The sequence below is a fragment of the Bombus vancouverensis genome, chromosome 8 (genome assembly GCF_051014615.1).
Source record: "Bombus vancouverensis nearcticus chromosome 8, iyBomVanc1_principal, whole genome shotgun sequence".
Lineage (NCBI taxonomy): Eukaryota > Metazoa > Arthropoda > Insecta > Hymenoptera > Apidae > Bombus > Bombus vancouverensis.
The window spans coordinates 2,540,977-2,564,336 of NC_134918.1; the positions used below are offsets into that span (position 1 = coordinate 2,540,977).

At 47.4% G+C, this 23,360-nt stretch overlaps 1 protein-coding gene across 4 annotated transcripts in view; it reads right to left on the minus strand.

Moving 5' to 3' along the window:
• Positions 1 to 1,895: 1,895 nt before the first annotated feature.
• The window catches only part of LOC117164902 (protein tyrosine kinase 2 Fak), a 29,771-nt gene continuing 8,306 nt past the window's right edge, over positions 1,896 to 23,360 (minus strand). The window contains exons 1-7 of one of the 4 annotated variants that reach the window (XM_076620373.1): positions 22,134 to 22,482; positions 10,898 to 11,529; positions 3,025 to 3,167; positions 2,670 to 2,845; positions 2,461 to 2,592; positions 2,230 to 2,379; positions 1,896 to 2,153 (exon numbers count right to left, since the gene is read on the minus strand). In XM_076620373.1, coding sequence (XP_076476488.1) covers positions 1,926 to 2,153; positions 2,230 to 2,379; positions 2,461 to 2,592; positions 2,670 to 2,845; positions 3,025 to 3,167; positions 10,898 to 10,980 — 912 coding nt within the window. In that variant the 5' untranslated portion in view covers positions 10,981 to 11,529; positions 22,134 to 22,482 and the 3' untranslated portion in view covers positions 1,896 to 1,925. Of the gene's footprint in view, positions 2,154 to 2,229; positions 2,380 to 2,460; positions 2,593 to 2,669; positions 2,846 to 3,024; positions 3,168 to 4,377; positions 5,407 to 6,574; positions 7,613 to 10,897; positions 11,530 to 22,133; positions 22,483 to 23,360 lie in introns of those variants that run through there. The other 3 variants (XM_076620372.1, XM_076620375.1, XM_076620374.1) reach the window with 3 other exon arrangements.

Sequence of the window (23,360 nt, forward strand, 5' to 3'; positions counted from 1 at the left end):
ACACCATTTTGTTCAGGGTTTCTAGGAACAGTTTTCCTGTGTAAGATGCCTTTCTCCTTCAGGTAGTTCTCGAAGTTTTCTCCTGTGTACTCACCCCCGTTATCTGTTTGAAGGGCACTTATCTTGGATTGGTGTAAAGCCTCCATCTCCGCCTGGTACTCCTTGAAGCACTTGAGTACTTCATTCTTCCTACTGATGATTCTGACGTGCATGAAACGAGAAAAATCATCTATGAACGTTACGAAATAATTACCTCCGCCCAGCGACTTGCATTGCGTTCTGCCACTAATATCGCTGTGAACTATTTCTAAAGGACGTTGACACATGTGGTGGGCTGTCTTCGGAAATGGTACTTTTGTCATTTTCCCTTTCACGCAGACCCCGCATGGTTCCTCATGTATCCTAGAGCCCTCCTTCACGTTCTTCACGGGGATCTTTCTCATCGCGTCCCCATGTAGATGACCTAACCTCTCATGCCATGACACGATACCTTTGTACGCCTTAGCTTCAATAACCTTGGCGTGGTCGTCATCATTTCCAGGTTCTTCTTGATCGTTCTCCATGGAAACGTTTGCTACATGCCTCTCAGGTGGTATTGTCTCTAGGTAGTACACGTTGTCTCCTACCTTTGAGTTAAATACCACATCCCCATCATCATGTGTGCCGACGGCCTCATCCTTCGTACACACTGTGGTGACGCCTTTCACTGCCAATTGCCTGATCGAGATTAGATTTACATTTAATTCAGGCACCCACAGGGCGTTCGACAAGGATAGACTCCACCCGCCACAGGCTTTGGTCATCTTCACGACGATCGTGCCTTTTCCCTTGACTTCCAGGTACCCCTTACCAATCCGGATCTGTCCAGTCGCAGGCACGAAGTCCACGAACCGATACCTATCCGGGGTCATATGGTTTGAGGCTTCCGAGTCAAGATAGCTGATCCTGTCCCTTTCCACGTGGTTGATAGATGATAAAGCCAGTGTGGAGATAAGTCCCTTGGATCTCGGTTTATCTTCCGATCCTTTCTCCACTTTGTTTTCTGGGTCTTTCTCTTCCTTGTCTTCTTTTCCCTCATGGCAGTTGTACGATATGTGGTCTCGTTTTCCACATTTATAGCATTTTTTATCCTTTGGGTTTTTGTGCTTTTTCTTAGCGCCATCTTGATTTTGTTGGGGCTTGGTCTTCGATTGTTTGCAAGCCGCCATTGCACTGTTCTTCTCGGAGGGACCCATGGCCGCTTCCATTCTCCTTTCCTCAAGTAGGAGATCGGATTTCACGACCCTCGAGGTTAGATTCTTATCGAGTCTTACCGTCTTAAGATATGTCGTGTAGTTTGGGTCCGCCACGAGGCCGGCTAAGATGAAACACGCCATCATGTGGTCTTCGATTCTTAAACCTGCGTTGGAAATTTTTTCGCACAGATCGTATATCTTTCCGCAGTATTTTGCGACGTCCATATCGGGGTTTTTTCTATGGTACCCAGTTCCCGTATGCATAGGACAGTGTCCATCGACGTGGACCTTCCATGGACGTCCTCTAGCGCCTTCCAACAATCCCTCGCTGTCTTCAAGGATTTAATTTCTCCGATATATTCGGGGCGAATATGTCGGAAAAGATATGCAAGTGCCATGTTATCCTTCCTCATGCATTCTGGGTCCAGCCTTTGCGCTTCCGTAAATCCTGGTTCTATTGCCTCCCAGCAACCCAGGAAAATTAGCGAGGCTTCCGTCATTGTCTTCCAATACTCGTAATTCCCCTTTCTTAGGACCGGCTTCATATCGCTGTCCACATCACTTACTTTGTCGTGATCGGCCATGGGGTGGTCTCTTCTCGGATTGTCTTAGAAAACACAAAAAACTCAAAAAATAATACCGTTTTTCCCCGCATGCAGAACGATACAAGACAGTTTTAGACTATGATAACTACAAGTAGACAGAGCTACGGCAATTCGACAAACTCACCCCCAAAGCGCATATAAATCTTTCCTGATCGAATCTGTAATGCGCGCGCAAGAGATCGAAGAACTTGAACATGCATTCCAGCTCAGACAATGCTGCAACTTTTTTGAAATGCTGCTGTATTAACTTGCGTAGTGCCTTTGGTTTCATTCCATTCAACACGGACCGCGGTAAGAACTTGTGTAGACCGACCTGCGAACCAAACGCGACGCTTTTACAGCAAACCCTCAAACAAACCAATCAACTTTCGTAGGAACAATGCGCTTACCTCTCTCTCTAGGTACTCGAGATTGCTCTTCTTGTCGAGCGCGACCTGTGGCATGTCTTTGAAGAAGTAGCGAATCTCAAGACAACATAGTTGTACCGCCACATCCTGATCAAGAGCTGCGTGGTTTGCGCAGAGATAATCGTTTCGAACCTACGGGATAAGCAATTAAATTCTGTTCAACTATTATAAAATCGATGGAGCTGGTGCAGCTCGGTTGATTCTTGAAGATACCTGATCGTAGTAATAGTAGAAGGTCACTTTATCCTTTTCATATAGATCATTCAGGTTTTGTGGCAAGTATCGTACCCTCAGTTCGTATCTCCACTCGCAGTGAGGATGTTTTTTCTCGTACTTTTCTTGAACCTGGTAATAACAAACGAGTCTTAATCCCACTGTTTCTAATAAGAAAACTTGTTTCGGAACGGAAGATGTCAAAATACCTGATACATGGTTGTGTCTTGATGCAACCAGTAACTCTCCCCCGATCCAGGGTGATGCAGTCTCATGGCGTAAAGGTTTCTATAGTGTCTAATTCCAACTGACAATCGACTAGTTACTAAAGAGATGATGCCCCTCACATCGATCGCATCACCGAACTTAACAACGTTGAAACCACCTGAAAATCAGACGACTTTCACTACGAACAACAGTTGGTTTACCACTCAAATCCAATCTCGAATCCTTTTTACGGAAAAACAACGCTCCCTTCTTTTCCCGATATTTAATCAGTTTCATCGAAGCATTCTCCTAATTAATTCGAGTAGGACTTTGTTCAAGATTTAGGTAGAAACTTACCGTTAGGCAGATGGACTTTTAGAGTCGCCTTGTCCATGGGGGTGGGCGATCCATGGGGCGGCGTGTTTCTTCCGCCGCCGCTTCCCTGCACGCCACCGCCGCCTCCAGCTCCATCTCCTACGCCAGTGCTCATCCCCTCATGGCTGTATGAAAAAAAAAAGAAGAATAAAAAGGGGTTGGTAAAGAAGTCGGCTTAGTCGACGACGCGGGAACGACCGCGTCAATTATGCATTATCTCATAAAACCTCGACTCGCACTAGGTAACTAACGTGCAAGCTTTGCATCGAGAAGATTAATTATTCATCGGACCATAGAGGGAAGAATTTCTTCTGAAACTCTTCTTCGAAGCGAATTTCGTTGTCGACGAAACGTGGATATTTCGCGACAAGCAAAGAAACTTGTACTCTAGATATCGTACACGGTAACTCCCTGTTGGCACGTTCAATTACGACAAGTTTTTAAATTACCACAATCTTCTTTCCTGTTTTTTTCTCGTTATTAAAATCCCTGCTTTAATCAAGAGTTCGTGATAACGTTACACCGTGGTATATATGTTTCTGGATGCTTACGGACAAAGATTTCTCATGCGAATGATCGAGTAATCGTGATTGTTCATCAGGCGATTGTGCTCAGCCGTTCCTTGCGCGCTGTCGAAGTTTGCTCGGTATTTTTCGATGTTACAAAAGAACAACGCGATACAATCACTAATCACCATTCTATCTACTAGATTTGCACTCTGACGAAGACGTGTTTCACCAGGCAATGACTATTAACGAAGACGACCAGACATTTTGACGCCTTATCACGCGGATTAAAATTTTCACGATAACTTTTACGTATCTATGGTTGACGAATACCGACATTTTTCCAGAAGAAGATTGCATCGATGACGTCATGCGAGATAGCCCAATAAAATATCTCGACTGTTCGTCTTCGATTTGACTGAAGACCGATTTGCTGTTTGCTGGCTATCGCGAATAGATATTCCAATGAAACAGCGTATTACATTGCTGCGGACGAAAGAGGATATTTTCTAAAATACATGGAAAGAAACCTTCTGAATCGCGACTCGGTAACAGAAGGGCGAGGGACTTTTCTGAAATGTTTTCCATACAAAAGAGTTGCAGAGTTAACCCTCTTGCTGTACGGGGTCAAAGACGATAGCGCGGCTAGATTTAGCTGAGCGTCGGTTACGATAAAAAATTCGCGTAGCGTGAACGATGTTGGAAGGCTTTTGAGAAACGGGGCTGCACGTGTTTGTACGCAACCGCATCCCCATTCAACCGTCCGCGTTTCATACCTACCCCTTATGGACGCGGCCTTCTGACACATTTGCCTGCGCGCTGCACTTACATAGTTACCGATTCAGGCTGCTCGGAACGCGTGCATCCGTGGGAGAGAGCAGGTATTCACGGAAGTTCCCCATCTCGATTCTGAAACCGGAGTTCCGGCGACTCTTTTCAAACGGACCGAGCAGCTTAACGCGCTTGCTCACGGTGAACATGTTCTGAAAGAACTTCGAATTCCCGCTGAGATTTGTGAGATTTCACGAGAATCGATGATCGGAGATAGACGTTCGTTGCGACGTGTTATTAAAATGATTTCACGTGATTATCGTTCCGAGGCTAGTTACGAGGCTATTTGACGAGTAGTTGAAAGCAACGCGCTAGAAGATGGAAGAATCTTTGCGAATGCAATGGTAAGAGGATCGCACGTCCGCAGGTACTTTACTACGCTCGGTTGAAAGTATTTGCAGCTTCCGGACACGTTCTTCAGCCACCTCTCTACGCGCAATCATTGAAACAAGTTTCATCTTTGTATTGACTTTTCGCGTTCCTCGAAGAACCCGCAACATCGGTGACGCAACTTTTCACGCGTGTGTAAAACGACAGGTCTCACGCTAAATTCATGAAAAAGCTGACGCACGAAAGCGTCGTTGAGCAGTTCCAGCCGAGCCTTGTGTTTGCATCGCTGCTATTAATGCAAATGTATATTACGAGCGTCGTCCGCCTAAGGAATGCCGTCGGTCAGGGACGAAGCATTTACGCCGAGAACCACCAGCTATTCGTTTGGTGTACTGGATCGTGGAAAGGATCGCGTCGAATCAGAACCAGGTTGTTCTACCCAGGAACGCGAGCTTACTCTAAAAAAGTGGGATAACTTACCTATGGGCTGGAAGCATTTAATAATCGTTTTTCTACGCGAGAAGTACACTCGCCGCTAGTTTAAATTGTCATAAATTAAATGATCCAAACGTAACGGTAAACTCTACCGAAAGGAATAAAATACGGTAAAATACGGTGAATGCTTCGTTAACAGCGCACAGCGGATGAAACAACCGTTTGTCGGCCAGCAAAGCACGAATTAATTATTCGCGCAACATTACACCGATTCACGACGCGGTTACGTACCTCGTATAAACTCAAGCCCATGATCCGCGAACGATTATCGACACGAGTAAGCCGGTACACGGTAAGTCGATCGGCCTTTTAATTCACGTGGCACTTTGGAGCAACATAACGACGAACGAAGGAGTTGCGCAACCAGCGTAATTGTTAAATGCCGCCGTGGTATCGGCCGGAGGAATCTTTCTACAGAAAGTCGAGATATAAGATGGAAGGGCGAGGGACGAGCGAAAAGGTTGGCGGCCAGTTTTCTGTCCCCACGATGAATATTCATTGCTCAGCGTTTTCGCGGCTCGCTAAATCGGCCGAATTAATTCAATTGCGCGGATAATATTAAATAGCTTCCGGCCCGCTAATTACAAAGCGCAAACACCGAGCTCAACTTATTACTTGTTTGTCGCTGAATATCAAGCAGCCGAAATAGCTGATTGGATTCGAAACTTGATTCGCATGGAGAAAAATAGCGGCGCGTTACTTTCTCTTTTCGTTAGTGTGGAAGATGAGCTGCTACGATCGATAATTCAGCGAGATCGGTGAATGAGATCGTACCGATTACACGGCTGCTATCGTTCGAAAGACTTTTCTGTTTCTAGGGCGACGTATCGCAGCGAGAAATCGGGAGCACGCGACGACAGCGGCTACTAAGAGAGTTTTTCGTCGCGGAGGGTAGTCTCGGTGGTATAAAAAGAAGGAGAAAAGAGCAAGGAAAAGAGAGAAAGAGAGAGGATACGAGAAGTGCGTCCCTGACCCGACAACAGAGCGGCTCGACTCGGCACGAGCAGGACCACCACGCACCTGCGACTATCGCCCACGCACTTTACCTTTCACTATTACTTTCTCTATTGCGCTTTTGCATCGTCACAGCCGTAACGAGGCTCGCGTGCCTCTATCGCTCGTTACAAGCCGCGAAACATACTCGTCGCCACGGAAAAATACAAGCGCGAGTAATAAATCGTCGCTGGCTTGTTTCGCGGAAGTCGAACGATTTACGGGATCTCTGTTTGCACGAAGGAATCTTAATTGCGTAAGAACAGCGAGGATGGAACAAGCAAGACTCTCGATGATGCAAATTCTCCTTCTCCGCTTCTTCCTGCAGACGTTTCTATTTCCTCGGTCTCCCTTCTTTCGCGCTTTCTGAGGTTTACCTCGGACGAGACACCCTGTGAAATTTCCACGTGCCAACGGTGTCAGGTGTGTAGGAGTCGTTGCATCTCAATTGCCCCAGGGAGCATAGCAAACCCCCGTTCTCTCTTCTCCATCGTTTCTCCCGAGGACATGCTCTGTCTCGGCGGAGAAAAAAAATCCCCTTGGGATCTTTGCCCAATGATTCCAAGTTTTGGCCGCGGCAGCTCGGCCACGAGATTCCGTTGGCCTTGCGTTCCACCAGCTCCAGCATTATCCTTCCGGAGTGTTCGACGATCTCGTACGAAATCACGTACAACTCATCGAACGAATCCAGGAAAATCTACTTATCCGCCGAGGCAATACCGCGGAATGTTCGTCGACTGACAATCAGTTGGTTGGACGCGTCATCGAATAGCGAGCACTTGAGTAGTCGCCGTTGAAAATTCTTCGATCGAATCGTAGATCGCTTTATCGATATCTTAGCGAACTCCGCTCGATCCGGTTGTCTCGTCATAGTCTTTTGTCATCCGTTGCCCATCTACTTTTGCTCGTACGGTGGTAACTCGATTCTTAAGCGCGTGGATCGTTTGATTCGTACGGTGTTCATTTGATCCTCGTGATCGATGCTAGCGAATCGAGACGCGAGGGAACTGTGTCGGAACGATCGCATGGGTCTCGTTTTACGAAATTGAATTACATCTGGCTGGGGCAGGCTGCGCGGTCGCCGTGTCTCGAAATATAGCCATGGTATAAGGGGAAAGACGAGGAACAGGCATTGCGTACGATTTTAATTTTGCGCTGGCTGGTTCAACGTCCCGAGTCCCCGATCGTTTTCGCGAGTTTTCCTGCCCCGATGGGGAACACGGGTGTGCCGAGTAGCATACGATTTTCAATACGAAAATAGAACGTGGAGAATTTTTTACCACGGAAATGAAACTCGACTCGTCCTTGTTTTTTTTCCTCGCGCCTCGAAACACCGGAGACGCGATTCACCCTGCCAGCTCGACACACCCTCGATACGTTCGCGTTTCTTTGCCACGAATCGCGTACGCGCTACCTCGACGTCGGATAGAAACTGATCGACGAGTCGAACGGACAACCTGCCGTTCTCTCTCTTCTCCTCTCTTTCCCTATTGAGCCGTTCCTTCTCTTCTGTGTCCGTGTTTCACTGGCTCTAACGCGTGGGACGTCTATGAAAAATCGCGTCGCTAGCGCAATTCCTATGGCGCAAATAAACAGGGCGATCGGCTGTTCCAAGTCGGTGCACGATCGCGCCAACAGACTGCCTGGAGACGCCGATTGCTCGATATTTCACCTCCATGAAACTTCCAACGCGATCGCTTCTCCTCTTCTTGCTTTCTATTTCCGTTTAGTCGATTTTTAAGGTTAAGGGGTGTATTTGATCCCCCTTGCGTGAGCTTCAAAGCGAATCGTTTTCATCGGAATGAAAGAGAAATGCGGATCTTATATAAACTAGCTTCGTTTCTCGGAGATACGTACGTATTCTATAGGGATGAGAGAGAAAATGATGACAGGTTGTAATCACGGTAACTAGGCTACAAAGAAAACGCGGAAACCGGGCCCAGAACAAGGAATGCAAAGCATCGACAATACCGGGCGAAGAAAATACAAGCCTCGCAACGCGATCGAGTTGCGGTGTGAAAGGTTCTCCACGGGACAACGAGCTGGCGGTGTTTAATGGCATTTAAGCGAAGGATAGAAGTTAAACAATAGTCCGCAGGAATAAATCATCCACAGGGTATATTCGACCGTTCCGATAGAGCCACCAACTTTACGAGAATTTATATTTTTACGAGCAGTCGCGAACTCACAGAGTTATTTTATAGAAAAGGAAGAACGTTGTATTCTCTATGGTCTGAAATACATTCATGGTGTAACTCATAGGATTTAACACGCATATAGCATCGTCGGTGATCTAGCTTAGCTGGATCGATCGCCCCAATGCATGACAACGGTGTGTAATCAAGGAGATGGAATACGAGGTGCATCCGCATTGCGACTTCGACACGACCCTACACATACATACACATAGATAGTTCGCGAACATCGTGGCACATTTTCACATCGATAACTTTGTAGTTCAACTCCATCTTCCTTCTCCTTTTTCTCTCTTTTTTCTGACACGTTTGCCACTTTTAAGTTATTTCTCTTTCCAATTTATTCGTTGCAATATTTGCGTTTATTTTTCTTGGTAAACTGAATTTTCTTCCAGCTAAAGAATTCACGAAGAACGTTATAGAGTTACTTCTTCGGACGTAGGAAATTGTTCCAAGTTTCAATTTCTTCAAGTTCTTAAGGCAGATATATTTGAGGGAAGTATTGCCGGAGAGAAATCTTTGATGCGATAGATTATTTACCACTAACATGGATAGACATCGTTCAAGAAAATAGCTGGAACCGGAAGGAAACCTCCAAAAACGAAAACAGCAGCGAGGTAATCGATACGATTTTCGAGAAAGTGACCACTAATTGACCACAGGATGGACGTCGTTCACGGCACGAATTTCACCAAGGGGGTAGTAAAGGGCAAACTCCAAACCATCGGAAATCACAGAATGTCAAGCAGAGGGAATTGAGCGGAACTTCTCATGAAAGATCGCGGTGGTTATCCACTTTTTGCGAATCTGAACAAGCGATACTTAACCTGAAAGAGCAACACCAGGTGCTTCGAGTTACCTTCGTGCTCGAGTTGATTATTTTTTAACAGGATATTAAGAAGATACGCTTCATTGGGGCCAAATTCGATGTCCTTTTTCCCGACAATCTCGACACGGTTATACTATATATTAAATACAAGAATACTCATGGGACGTCGGCGATTAATTCGAGGTTGATTTCACGCTATCCGAGACGACGCGGTCAGCTTACGAAACGTAAAATCGAAGGTCGACCTCTCGAAAATTCGCTGCTCGTAGAACCTGCTAGGCCAGTCAAACAGCGAACGAACGAACGATGGTGGTCCATCTAAATTCTAAAATGACGACTCTCGTGGATTAAAAGCTCGTTGAACTTCGAATGGAAAGGCGGACTCGATTTCCCAACAGCTTTCGAACAATGAAACTGGTTCGTACCGTGGAAAAGTGTTCAGAACTATCCTATTTGTGTAACAAAGATCGCTTATTAAGACTCGAACGAGATTTATCCCATACATTGCGTCCTTGATTTCGAATCTATGTTAAAATTCGTATCGTTCTTGCTTAAGATAGCATCGAATTCGCTTCACTTTTCGATTATTCCGAAATTTCGATTACTCGGATGAAGCGAGGGAATTACTCTTACGGAGGATATCACTGTTTATGTAGCTCTCGCGGCGAGCTGACGCGTCTCGGAACTAAGTACATAGATGCAAGTATTATAGTAGCGAACCACTTGAGAAAAGCGTCGCAGACGTCTCCCGAAACTTTTTAGGTAAGGTCTGACCAGCGAGTTCTGGCTGGCATCCTGACCAAAGCTTCCTCATTTTCCACGTCACGTGACTTCTTTCTAGCTATTCGGCGAGGTAAATCTTTTGCTGTAATTTGACGGACCATGGAGCTTTTTAGATGGAATTGTGGTCGCGATAAAACTTTACAACGTACAATGCAAAGCGATTATCGTCGAACGAAAGAGAAACGGAGATACCGTAACGATTCTTTTGTCGAGGACGCAGATAAAATTTAATCTTGAAAGATTTCGAAAGTTTGCAAGTATAAGGAAACGACAGTAGCTACGCACCGGCGATATTGAAGTTCATTTAATAGCATCAATTAGAAACGGTTACCGAGAGGGCTGTGGTCGATGATGGCAATTTTGCCATGGTAACCCGTTGGTATCGACGTAACACAGTCTACGAAAAAAGAAGGTGTTTTCGCGCGAAACCATCTGCGTTCCTCTTCTTCCTCCTCCTTTTACTCCCACTCGAATCTCCCTCGCGGCGTTTCCCTCCATTCACGAATTGGAAGAGGGACTTGCAAAGGCTTTATGCATGGAAATTGCCATTGGCTGCTCTTCAAACGAACTAACCCCTTTGTTTAAACGCCTGTTCCGTGGTTCTGAAGATACTAACAGCTGGATACCCAGCGTCTAAGGAACCGGAACCATCTCGAACCCCCTGGGCAAACTTTCCAAAACCTCTCCGAGATCGCATATTATCGAGATTCGATTCGCTCCCATGGTCGGTGAAACGCGTAATTTATTTCATCTTTGTCTCGTCGTCGTTGCGGATCTTTCCGCGTCCCGTCGAAACAAAGCCGCTCGAAACGATCGCGTTCGATAACGCGATACAAGTATAAACACGATCGGCGTGAAATCGCGGAGAAATGCTTTTTGGTCGTGATACTTACTCGGTGGTTTCGAGGTACTGGAAGACTCGGTAAACGGGACGTCGATACATGAAGAGATGGTCCTCGACACGCTCCACCATCATCCTAAAACCACTTCATTCGAAACGGTGGGTCACTGATCATCACCCACCACTAGTCACTGTTTTCATCGGCACGGTGAGGAATAGAACACTTCGAGAACGTATAGGCGTGAAATAAATCTTCAGGACGGAAGACGCGATTTTTTTGTTTCCACTGTTGTCTCGCTATAGCAGCGACATCCACGATTTTATCGAAAGAGTTCTCTGAAGCAAGGAAAGAACGAATTTTCGAAGGAAAGCGGTCGGTTCCGGTGTCGGTAGGATTTGGAGCGTCGTGCACGAAGCGGCGGAATTCAGTGGTACACTCGATGCAACTTCTTCGTTTACCGGTGATGTTTCTTCTCTTTCCGGTGCATTTGCTGCACCGCCACTTTCGAATCGATATCGTCGTCGGAAACACACCGGAGATGCACTGGAAATTTTATCCCGTCCTCCTCTTCGATTAACGAGCTAGCTACTGGATCTACCGAACTCGCGATTCTATATTCCACGGCTTCGATGGATTTCAATTTTGATCTCCGTTGAACGACGGTTTCTATTGTTGCTTAATGACTGTGAACAACCATCAACGTAATTTTAAAACAACTATCTTTATGCAAGATAATCGCTTTCAAACGAACTCCTCCCCCAGTTCTTTCCAGTACCGCACGGGAAAGTGGAAAAGCCAGTTTAATGTCCTCTATCGCGGAGCGTGGCGGGAAGATACGGGTGTTCTTATCTAAGCCGTTGCTTCATCTTTCCAAGCGTCGGAAACTCTTGTTACGCGATTTGCGAGCAACTTCCAAAACCGATAGAGATCTCGCGTGCACTCGCATACGTCTATGAGGACGAACCTAACCTATCCCAAAGGCAGGGGCACCGCCTAATCCTGGCCACAGACCTTCCAGTCCCGTCACGTAAATTCCGCCAGAACCGGACATAAACATGAAACTATTCAGTCGAGATATCGACTGATCGTTCCACGAAAATACGGGAACAGTATTTCCTGGAGCGAATTCAAACTTTCATCGCATTCGAAAAATACCCTGGCAACAGAGGAATTCTCTTGCAACGAGTTTGACTCGAGTACTTTCGAGAAACGAATATCTATGTTGGAATGTAGTTTATGGCGAATGGATGAGAGAGATTTAATTCGTGAAAAAGCTCGCACGACTCCCGGTAAGGCATGCAATCTATTTCAAGATGGACACCACCCACGTCTGTCTGCAGTCTCCGCAGGGCCGACTACCGCAGTGTTATTCCCGTTGGTACAGTAATTAGCCTGCAAGCTCCGCGAACATTTTCGCGATGCTAAACGCTCCGTCTACGTCGGTGAAAATCGGCTTTCTTTCGCTTCGATGCATATGCGTATTTAGAGATAAGAGAGTGGTCGTGTTAATGAAATTCAGAGGGGTCCCGCAGGATCGAACGACTATTCGATTAATCCACGTTTAAACGTAGGGAAACCAAATGGTCTGAGGGAACGAAACGTGTTTTATCAGAGACGGCTTCGTAATAGTTCATAAATATTCTCGAGAGCATTTTCCGGCTTAAAAAAGTATCGCAGGAGAAAAACGTCCCTGGGACGATATAAAGTTACATTCGCGTCGATTCGGTTAACTAGACGTTCTCCTGGACTGGAGAAATAAAACCGTTTCTAAAATTATACGATTCACAACCCGGAGAACTTTCGAGGAACTTTAAGACTTTGTCCCTATAGTTACCTCTTAACGATGCTATAAGATTTGATGCTTCGATACTTGGAATAAGCGATTAATATACTGGCGGTTTATGCGCGAAGAAATTCGAGTTGAGAAAAAGCATCGTCGAATCGAAAGAACGAGGACACTTCTGTGAAAATTCGAAGCGGCTAGTGACGATACACGCGTGCTCAGCGCACGAATCCAGCGTGCGCTCGATTTTGCGAAACGTAGCCAAGCTCGTGTCGCTGACCGAATCAAGGTCGTGCAACCTTGACACGGCGCTTCGAAATCTTCCTCCTCTCTTCGTCACCCACCCACTGGTTCGTACTTCACCTTCGGCTACTTCCTGTCGCATACGTGCCGATATATGTATCGCGATTCTTTCCAACTCCTGACATGACAAACCCGAGTACCGCACACTTCGTACAACTTTCCTTCCCAGCCAGTTTTTGGTTACCTTCATCGGTTCCTATCTCATCCCTCGAACCACCTCGTCTTCCCTTATCGCTCTTCGAAACTTCACTTGAATTCACATATCGATGTCACGTATAAAAGTGGAGAACTTCACAGGAAGACGTAGAAGCCGCGCAAGCGAACACAGGACGCAAAGAGGGAACACCGGCTCGTAGCACGCTTCCAAAGGACGCGCAGGACGCGCAGGACGCGCAGGACGCAAAGGGCAAGTAGCGCGGATAGCACCGGGTTTCAGATTGGCAAGTTTCGTGGAACGCGATACGCAAACGTGTCGTGACCTTGGCTCGGTGTTGGGAATCCGCGAAACACAGGCGAATGGACGGCTTCGGTGGACAGCGGGGTGAATTCCCGGAGCGGAATCGTTGCTCGAAAACGAGCGCCTAGCAACAGCGTATCGCGAGAACGACGCGCGCTCGTCGTCTCCTCGGTTGCGTCAGGTATACGTTTTGCCGGTTCAAGGGGAGCAAGCGCTTTGCTGGGTGCGGCAGCCTGCGCCGCGACGCCCGGCGTCCTTCCCCCGGTACGGCTCACCCACCGAGCCTTTCTCCCTTCATCCCTATCTATCGGCCTCCCTTGGTTCGTCGGCCGCCTACCCTCGATCCTGACACGGCTCGCAACCCCCGACACACACGATTCAGGGGCGAACGTTTGCGTCCGATCCTGCGAGTTCTCCTCTCCCCTGTCCTCCATATTACTGTTCTCTCTCATTCTTTTTATTACCCGTAGACCGTTTGTCACGGTACACGCAACTATTTGCATCGAAACGAAAGACAGTTGTTCGCATTTTTCAGGATTGCGACAGCTTCCAGGGGTAAGTATCAAAAGGTTTGGAAAATTGGAAAGGGCTGGAAATGGACTAGTTCGAAGATTGCGAGTGTTTTCTCCTTGGCAGTTTCGAGCGGTAGGATTCCGCGCGATGCGTTGGATAGAGGTAGTCGCGAACTCGCTGGCGAAGTATCCGGCAACGTCTGCCAGCGTTTCGAACGTTTGCCAATGCGGTAGCCGCAAGTTCGTTTGTATCTGAACGAGCAAAGATCACGTGCCATTTGCCAAATTAGTTTCATACTTGTTATCGAACCGTTCGAATTAATTTCGGCGGTGATTTCGTAATAGCTGCGCTTCGACACGCTGTGGAAACTCGAGGTTTCGCGTAAGGATGCGTCCCTGAGCGAAGGACAAGCTCGGCATCCCCCGGAGAGTCGAGCACTGGAATAACCGCAACATCGGCCGACCCCACGGAGAAGCATAATCGACGAAATTAACTCGATTACTCTCATACAATGTTCGCGCGTCCTTGAAACCTACGTTGTCGAGTGTTATCGTCTGACTAGCCTAACATTTCGCAAGTTCGAAAACAAGAGCTTTCTCAGACTGCCTGTAAACGCGTTCATTCTATTTCCGAAATAATCCTTTAAACCTGGAAAATATTAAGCCTGTCCAAGCTGTACGCTACAGCTATATACGTACGTGTACGAACGGACTGAGAAAACAATTTACCGTCAGAGCCGTTCGTTTCGCGCACAGCGACGAGTTAATTCACGTGGTTATTTTCACGAGAGACGGGTCGCGCGATAATGCGAAACTACGATGCATCGAGTGGCCGGAGAGGTACGTCCCTGATAGCTGAACAACCCTCGAGAGCCGCTAGCCGGAATAGCCGCAACCCCGTTCGAGCCTATGCGCATATATAACTCTCACGCTACTTCCTGTGACTACGAATGGAATATTCACTGTGACCGAAGTGTGCGCGTTGCAGCTCGCCTAGGTCAGAGACCTATCCGCAACCTCTTGAAAATTTGCGCGTACCTGTGTGTCTGGCTGGCACGTTGTATGCCTGTATATCGGGACGTTCGAGTGACTGAAACCACGATTCGTACATATTGATCTGATTGAATATCGTTAGAAACGCCGGCGATGCGACCACGAATATCGGAAGAATATTCGCAACAGCAATACCTTAGCAAGTTGTGTCTTTCAACGATATTATATTCGACCACGTGCTGCTCACAACCTGTTACGACATCCAGTCGGATCGATACGTTTATAGTAACGCGAGTTACGTCGTCAGGACTGCCTGGGCAGGATTTAACGATCCGATGGGGTATAAGATTATCGCGTGGACAGACGAAATGTCAAGGTTTAATTAATCCTTTTCGTAGACAATTTAATTATCTTTGCAACGGGATTTGCCCGTCACACGAGATTAATACGGCATACAGGGGAAGGTAGACAACGAAGTTATGGACGAAATCAAGTCGACTTTCGCGACTCTGTTTCGCAAATACTGTCGTCCGCCTTTTGCGAGCCACGATAGCGAAGCAATTACGCCATCCTCTTCCGCTAGTCGTTTTAAATAACCAAAAGAGCTTGCGAGCTCCGATAATTGTTACTTTCGACGAAGGGTTGGGAACCGGTCTCAGGCTTCGGCTGGATTGACTTTTTGTTTCGAAAGTTATAACGGCGAAACTTTCGCCAACCTCGGTTCTTCGGTAACTCTGGAAATTAGGAACGATTTGGTTCTTCATCGTCGACGTAATATTCCGTCGAAATAACGGTTTGTGTCAGAGCCTCGATATCGACGAGTTCCAACAAGACAATTAAGACGAAATGGAGAAGCCACGATACCAATAGGTACGTATACCCTGTTCTCCTATGAGCCTAATTCGATTTATCTGTCGATTGGCGTGTTATCATCGAACACAGACGCTCGCGAGCTAAGATAGACGCGAGATAGGAAGTATTTGGAGTAATCGGCCGAGAAACGAGAACAGAAATTGCGTGTTGGAGATGCGTTCTAGGACGCGATAAACTCGCACCAGGGAAAGCAATCGCTATCTATGGTTTTTCTCTTGTTTGAAACGACGACGATAGTATGCCCTGTCGATTCCCGGGAAATTAAAGTCTCTCCTGTATAAAGCCGGCGGCGAATAGACGAACAACAGAGACGACAGGAAGAATTCGTAGGTTTCGATACCGTCAATATCCCAGAATTCCTGGCACGTACGTAATCTTGACGCGCTTGCATCCTGTACGACAACTTCGATTCGGAATAATACCACGGAGAAAAATGACGTCGGCTATACCGCGATCGATTCCCCCTTTCCTCTCTCTTCCATTATTTCTCTTCGACAATTTCTCTCCGCCTTTTTCCTTCTCGATGAAAATGGGAAAATTCTCCAGTTGGCTCCGTGGTTTAATGGAGAACCTTCTCTCGAAAATTCATCGAGAAAGCGAGAGAGGCACGATTTCGTCGGCGAGATAAAATATTTAATTTTGTCCAAAACGGGTGAAGCGGAAGCTCGAGGACGACACGTTCGAGAGCATTATCGCCCCAGTCTGGACGAGTCTCGCCCCTTGTTCATCGTTAGATACCCTTGTTGATACGCGACTGCCCTGTCGAAAAAGGGAGATTCTCCCGCCGCGCTGTGTATGTATATGTATCTCCGATGCAAATTAGTGTGCGACGGGAGAGCATACTGTTTTTCATGCATCCCTCTCCGATCCCTCTTCAACCCCTCTCTTGGCCGTCCAGTCCATTCCATTCGTTTTCTTCTTTTTGGATTGGCCTCGTGAGAACGTTGAATTATCGATCCGTGGCTAGTCCAGAGGCATCGTCGCTGACAGCTGCCGCGAGCACTGACGAGAGATTAAAGTATTCCGCAAGGCAACGCGGAGAAACGACTTTCGCGTGAGAAGCTTCTCCGAAACGCCGCGTCACCATGATAAGGTTTCATGATTTTAGGCATTGCATGTTCCTCGATCTGGTCGAGCCCCGTTTCTTCGGAGGCGCATTTTTCCACGAGAGAGTTTCAGCGGTAATTACATGACTGGATGCACGACACGGCCTTGAACTTCGAACCGTCGCGCCATGCACCGATATGGCGGCAGGAGGCACACACGGTGTGTCGCGCATATACGCGTCATCCGGTCCGCGACCGACAACGAGCAACGATTCCTTCCCTGCCATCCCTTATCATTTACTTATCGTCCCTGTCTTTCCTGCCGGCTCGTTCGTTTTATTATTACGCATCGAGACAAACAGATTACAGTTGCGTGGACGTGGGCTACGCGGAATATTTCGGTCCCGACTGACATTGCACGCGACCGGCTCTATCCGCCACGATATCGTCTATCGTTTGACGTAAGTTACGATTATAAAAACAAGATAATCGTGGCTCCAATTCTTTTCGTGGAACGAAGCTTGTCGTAATTATCGCGGAACTGATTTTTTTTTTTTAATGGATATGAGAAGCACCGCAAAGATTGTGCGATTCGAATCTACGCAACGAGGGTATCGCGGGTCTTGAGAAAATTCACGTGGTTCTCACTATAAATCGCTAATTGGCCAACGCATTTCCATGGACGTGTGTTCGAATCGAGCTCACGGTTCATTAATTCCCTCGTTTCTGCTCGATATGTTCGAGTTTTAGAGGAGGTAGCGACTATGAATTTTCCCGTGGCCGATAGATACGGTACGCAATAGCGACAATTTACGAGAAGGGAAACGCTGAAAATTATGAAATTGCTCGCGTTCTCGTGAATCAACGAGTTAATTCATATCGACGAGGCTCTCTCCTTTTTCGCACGGCTCGATAGCACAGATGATAAATGCGGCTCGTGTATCGCGTAAGAGCAGAAGCGGTCCGTTGTTCCCGCCACCGCTTCACAGAACAAAACCAACCGAAGAGTAAATAAAACGCCGATAGATTCGCGGCGCGTTACGATCCACGGACAAAAGTATCTCCAAGTTCATCGAACTAGGCGCGCGCACGATAGCCGAACAATGGCCATCGAGCGTTCGGATGCGTTTCGTCCCGTTGGGAAACAAGCAACACCGGCTCCACGCATCGCTACTTTCACACGCGGTTTCCACAAGTCCTATTCTATCCTTCCCGTCGTTCCGCTCGATTGAGCGACGTGGACTACCGAATTTAGGTGGATTTATGCTTATTATACGGCGCGGATCATCACGCAACGGCAACATTACGTACCGTACGGTGGCGGATAGCGTGAACGGTCTCGTTTAAAGCCCATATTTCAAAATTCTATCGTGCCAGTGCCGTTCCGTTAACGCTATGTCCACGCTTATACGAACAGCCCTATCTTATTTTTCGCATAACATAAAAATGTTTATTGGAACAGAACCGTGCCGTAACCGTGCCGTGCCGGAGAGGATAATATAAATCCACCTTTATGCGGCGTTCAATCGTAACGCGTTACGTCGGCCTACAATTAACGGATCGAGCGTCAAGCGGGTGAAGGTAAGAGGATTACCGCGAGACAGGATCATCCGTCGGAAGCGGAGCACCTAATTACCTCTTGTACCGTTCAAGGTTCCGAGATAATTTTTTTCCTTTAGATTGAACAGGATGCGAACAGGTTTTTCGATACAAATATCTTCGGAACCCGACGTAAAATTGTATTATCAATTCTTGTTTGTTTTAGCGATGGCAAAATGGTTAGGAATGCGAAAAAGTCGAACGACCGTTACGAATACGTCTGATCGGAGGCTGATACTCAGTGGCCATAAACGATACCGTGTATGGCCTATCGCGGCACTTCCGGTCCCCGGCGTGACGGACACGGACGCGTCCGAGTGGATATATGCGAGGAATACAGACAGACTCGCGTGTCGAAGGTGTATAGCGGTGGTTTTGAAAAATGTATACGTGCCATCTCGCAGCTGCGCCCTCATAATTATGCGCTGAGCATATTCGGCGAGTGACGACGGTGGTCCAACATGGCGGTACGCGTCTTGTGCTTACTCCTTTTCCTTTTTCGACGGTTATTGACAGGTGATTCAACGGATGGAACATCGGACGATTGTTCTTTCTTCGTAAGCGTGTTCCGTAAGCAATTTTCAACGACACGTGGCAAGAAAAGGGTTGCGATAAAAAAAAAAAAAATAAAAGAAAAAAGACAGAAACGAAAATAGACACGTAACAAATACGGGAGCAGAGAATAGGGATATGCGTAATATCGCTATCGTCGTCCACGGAAACAGTCATCGCGAGTCTAAACGATCTTGGTCGAATCACGAGGACTTCTCTGAAAACCAAGCTGAAGCATGTTCGCTTCTGCTACAGATTTAGCCGAGTCTACCCCTCTTCGTAGCTGCGAACTCGAGCGGAATCGTCGAGTCGGACACGCTACCTCTACCACGAGAAACAAAGAGTTTCCGCGGAATTTTTTTTTCGGCTCGTTAATCGCCAGCGATTCCACGCTCATCGTGGCGAGTTCGCTCGAAACGTTGCCGTTATTCTACCGTTCACGATTGCTCCTTTTTGCTACGGATTTAGAACCTTGGGAAAGGGAATAGCAAAACGCGAGCATAGAAGAGAGGCGTGGCCGGCCCTAAGCATTACCATCGCGACGCGTCACAGGAAACCGCACGGTTCTTCGTCTGCCTTTCGAAGGGATCCTGTGAAACGCAACCTAAGGCGCGACTTCTTTCGAAGAAAACAATCGCGCGTTATGCGCGCTCGGCATTAAAACGACTCGCCCTTTTTGGAAAGACGCGAGACTGATTCGTCTTGAAAATACGCGCGGCAGCCTCGAATTGACTATGCGATAATTGCAAATTAGACGTAAGTACGTAGGCGGGTGGCCCTCGCTCTACTTATCACCGGGTTACGTTTCGTTCGAAAGAATTGCGAATCTCTTTTAAAACGAGGCAGTCTAACTTTTAACGAGTCTGAAATTACGCGGCTTATATTTACCGATGAAAAAAGAACGAGTTTCGTTCTAGCTGGAACCAAAGCTCTAATAAACTTCAATGACGTAGGAACACGCGCAGTCGGAGTATAAATCTCGATCTTGGCACTGGCGCACGGTGCAATAAAACAAAGATCGCGCGTTCGTATACGATTCGCGTATTTGTATTCCAGCACGAGCACGTATCGATACCCTTGCCGCTTATAACTGGTCGCGCACGGTCGCGAGCGAGCAGAGACGAGCGAGCTGGCGAGCGAACTAGTCGGCGCGTGAACACGCGCGTACACCGCGTGTATCTCGTCGACATAGATACGCAGAAGCAACCAGCACAGAAACAAGACGCTCGTGTATATAAATAGCTAGTTAGGGTCGATGGACAGGCTAAAGGGGCGGACGCGAATCGTAAGAGTGTGGATTCATTTACCTGCACCAGCGATCAGCGGATCGGTCACGCTCGTCAATAAAAAACGACTCGTTGGCCAAAATCTTGGCCGGTTTGCGCTTCCTGGTGTCAACAAAATTGCAAATGATCGTATGAATCGAATGTACGTTATAAAGTATCGTTTTAAACGGTAACAAGCATGAACGAGTCGTAAAACAAACGCGGATGATTCGACGTTAAGACGGGTGATGGAAAGTAACAGAGCGTAGAAACAGAATGAAACGAGGGGTGATAGTTTGATATTGTTTCAGATTCGATAAAGGGGCGAAGTGACGAGTCGGATATCTCGAACCTTGTTCCTTGTTCGACCATAGACGTCGGGACTTTAGTCATCGAGGAAATGTCAATAATCGGTACGTTGATGCAACTAGGTTCGGAAGAGACATTGGCTCGATTTTAAAAAACAAAAATACACGAAATCGTTGATCGCATTACAGTCTATGTGTTTCTCGCCGTGGGATAGAAACTTTCTCTATTCGGATTGCGTGGCATTTTACCTGACGCGTTCTGTGAATCATTCTTCCGAGAGACGGATGAGCAAAGGCATAGTGGCATCGATCTAAAAGTCGATATGAAAGAATTGTACACGCCAGAAGGATTCCTGAATTTTGAGACATTTTCGTCGCCCGTGTCCTATTTCTTCTTTCTGTTTCGTTCAATCCACGTGACAGTTGGGAGGAAACGAAGCGGCGAATGAAACGAACGTCAGACGCTAGGCTGGCAACCGTTTCGTTCGGTCGAAGCCGAATCGATCGACTGATCTCGTCATCGGACCGTGCCCAGCATTCCCGTTAGACGCTTACGTACAGTCTATGAATGTCGGTCGAAACTGAGAAATCAAAATCGTCGAAGAAATCGTAGGTGTAAATCCATGGAAGAACCAATTGTACGCGATCGAGGTCTTCGAACTTGTGTTTTCCCGATTGTTTCGTCGCGTGAAAAGCCGACGGAGAATGGCGAACAACAACGACGACATCGAGGACAAGCTTGTGTGTCGTGAAGAGGTTTTCAGTTGACCAACGTGTATACGTATAACGTACGTCGATGAGGCGCGTATTGTGCTCGGGTGAAACGCGAGCAAACGGTTGGATGTCGCACTAGCGAAAGTTTGCCGTGACAGAAAGCTCCGATAAGACTACGAGGAAGCGCCGTTTATCGAAAATCAGACGACAGACTGCGCGAGAGCCGCGAGTAGGCCACGGATATCGTGGAAAACTGCCAACCCTTTGCCGAGATAATGGCACGGCAATCGAACCTCCGACGTTTGTCGATGTAAATAAAAATATTCTCTAACTTTACGTAAGACACGTAAGTAAGCATTGCTAGAAGCATGACAACGATGACGAGTTTTATATACCGAAGAAGAAATTATCGCTTCTCGTTACAATGACGAAAGCGTGACAACGTCCGTATTACTTCACACGGAATTAACGCCACTTTGTGCGGCTTCTAGCGGCCCCAAAATGGGCATAAAGAGACGGTAAAAATACGACGATTATTTTCGGAACGAGTCATGGAAGCCGGTTGCACCAATCACGAACCTCTGGCTCCGACCAAGCTGGTGGACTACGCGTACGTTGCTAACCATAACACTATTAATTTTCAACGGTTTCTTCCCGCCACGCTAGTTAGGCGCGTTCCTCAATCAAGACCATTTCGATGTATTTCGCTCCAATTATTTCGGTCTATCTTCTAATTGCACTTCGCTCGATACTTTATCGGCTCTTTCGACCCCGTTGGAAATTCTGTTGCACATCTCCACCAAAATCCCTCGATCGCCCACGATCGACACGAAACCTCTAATTAAAACGTTTCTATCAGGCATGATCACTCGTATCGTTTACCTTGGATGATCCCGATCGATTCGCGCGCGATCGATGCTAGTAATCTCATTGGTTAAACCGGAGACACTAGTGACCACTCTGTTATCGAAGTTACCCCCGCGAAACGTTGCGCGTAATCGATGACACGTTCCGACGCGAGATCGCGGCAGCCGATCGACGTCTATCACTGGCATCGGTCGACTGATAACTCGATGACGTTTCGTTGAATGGCGCGAAGCGGAAGATCGAACAGCGACGTCGAGAGGAAAAAAACGCGAGACGGAACGCGACGGAAGACGAAAGACGGAGGGTGTGGGCCTCGTTTCTTTCGCCTCTTCGATGTAAGCAGCCTTGCAGCGAACCAGCGACTGTCTCTTCTCTATGAGAAGCTACCGTGTCTCTCACACACGCACTTCTCGCTCACGCACTTCGCTCTCTATCCCTCTCCATCTGGTTGCTCCTCCCTCTCTGTTTCTCTCTCTTTCTCTCTCTCTCTCTCCCTCCCTCCCTCCCTCTCTCTCTCTCAGGCCGCTGCTCCCTCGCACCAGTTAACTCTACCGTTCCCTTGCACTGACGCGCAACGGACCCTTCGTCCTCGTCGCTCTCACCGTTTCTCTACTCTTCTTACTCTCTCCATTCGTTCTTTCTTCGCCGGCTACGCTTTCGTTGCTCTCTCGTTCACGCACTTCGTGCCTCTCTCTCTTTCTTTCTTCATTACCGATCCTCGCCGTCGCGATCGTTCTCTTTCCTTTGCACATGCGACGAGCGTGCGAGCATACGGGAATCTTCGCGCGTTCACCTTTTTACCTTACGGCCGCTTGATTATTTGCTCATTCGTGAAACGAAGAAAGTGTGCGTGAACGCCGCTCGGGCCTTGAATATCGCGGGGGTAGCTGCGTGGCATGGTCGGGGCGATACGCGACAGGTGTTGCCGCGCGACAACCTCGCCGATGCACGTCGAGCACGTGGGGCAGCCTGCTTCAGACATGCCTCGATACCTTCGATGAGTAATAACGAACCGCTGTAGCGCTGTATTATTCGATTATCGAGAGATCGTAGGAAGCTGACTCGGGTCGTTGAAATATACTCGTATTACGAATTTAATCGTCATTTCCACTGATTTTCGATGATGTCATTTGGATAATGGAAATTGAGAAACGAGATAAAATCAAAGAGCCGTGGCGCCAGGAAGTGTCGTTTCGAACGGCTAGTAAATTCATCGGCTTTTTCGTCGCGGCAACCTTCTTC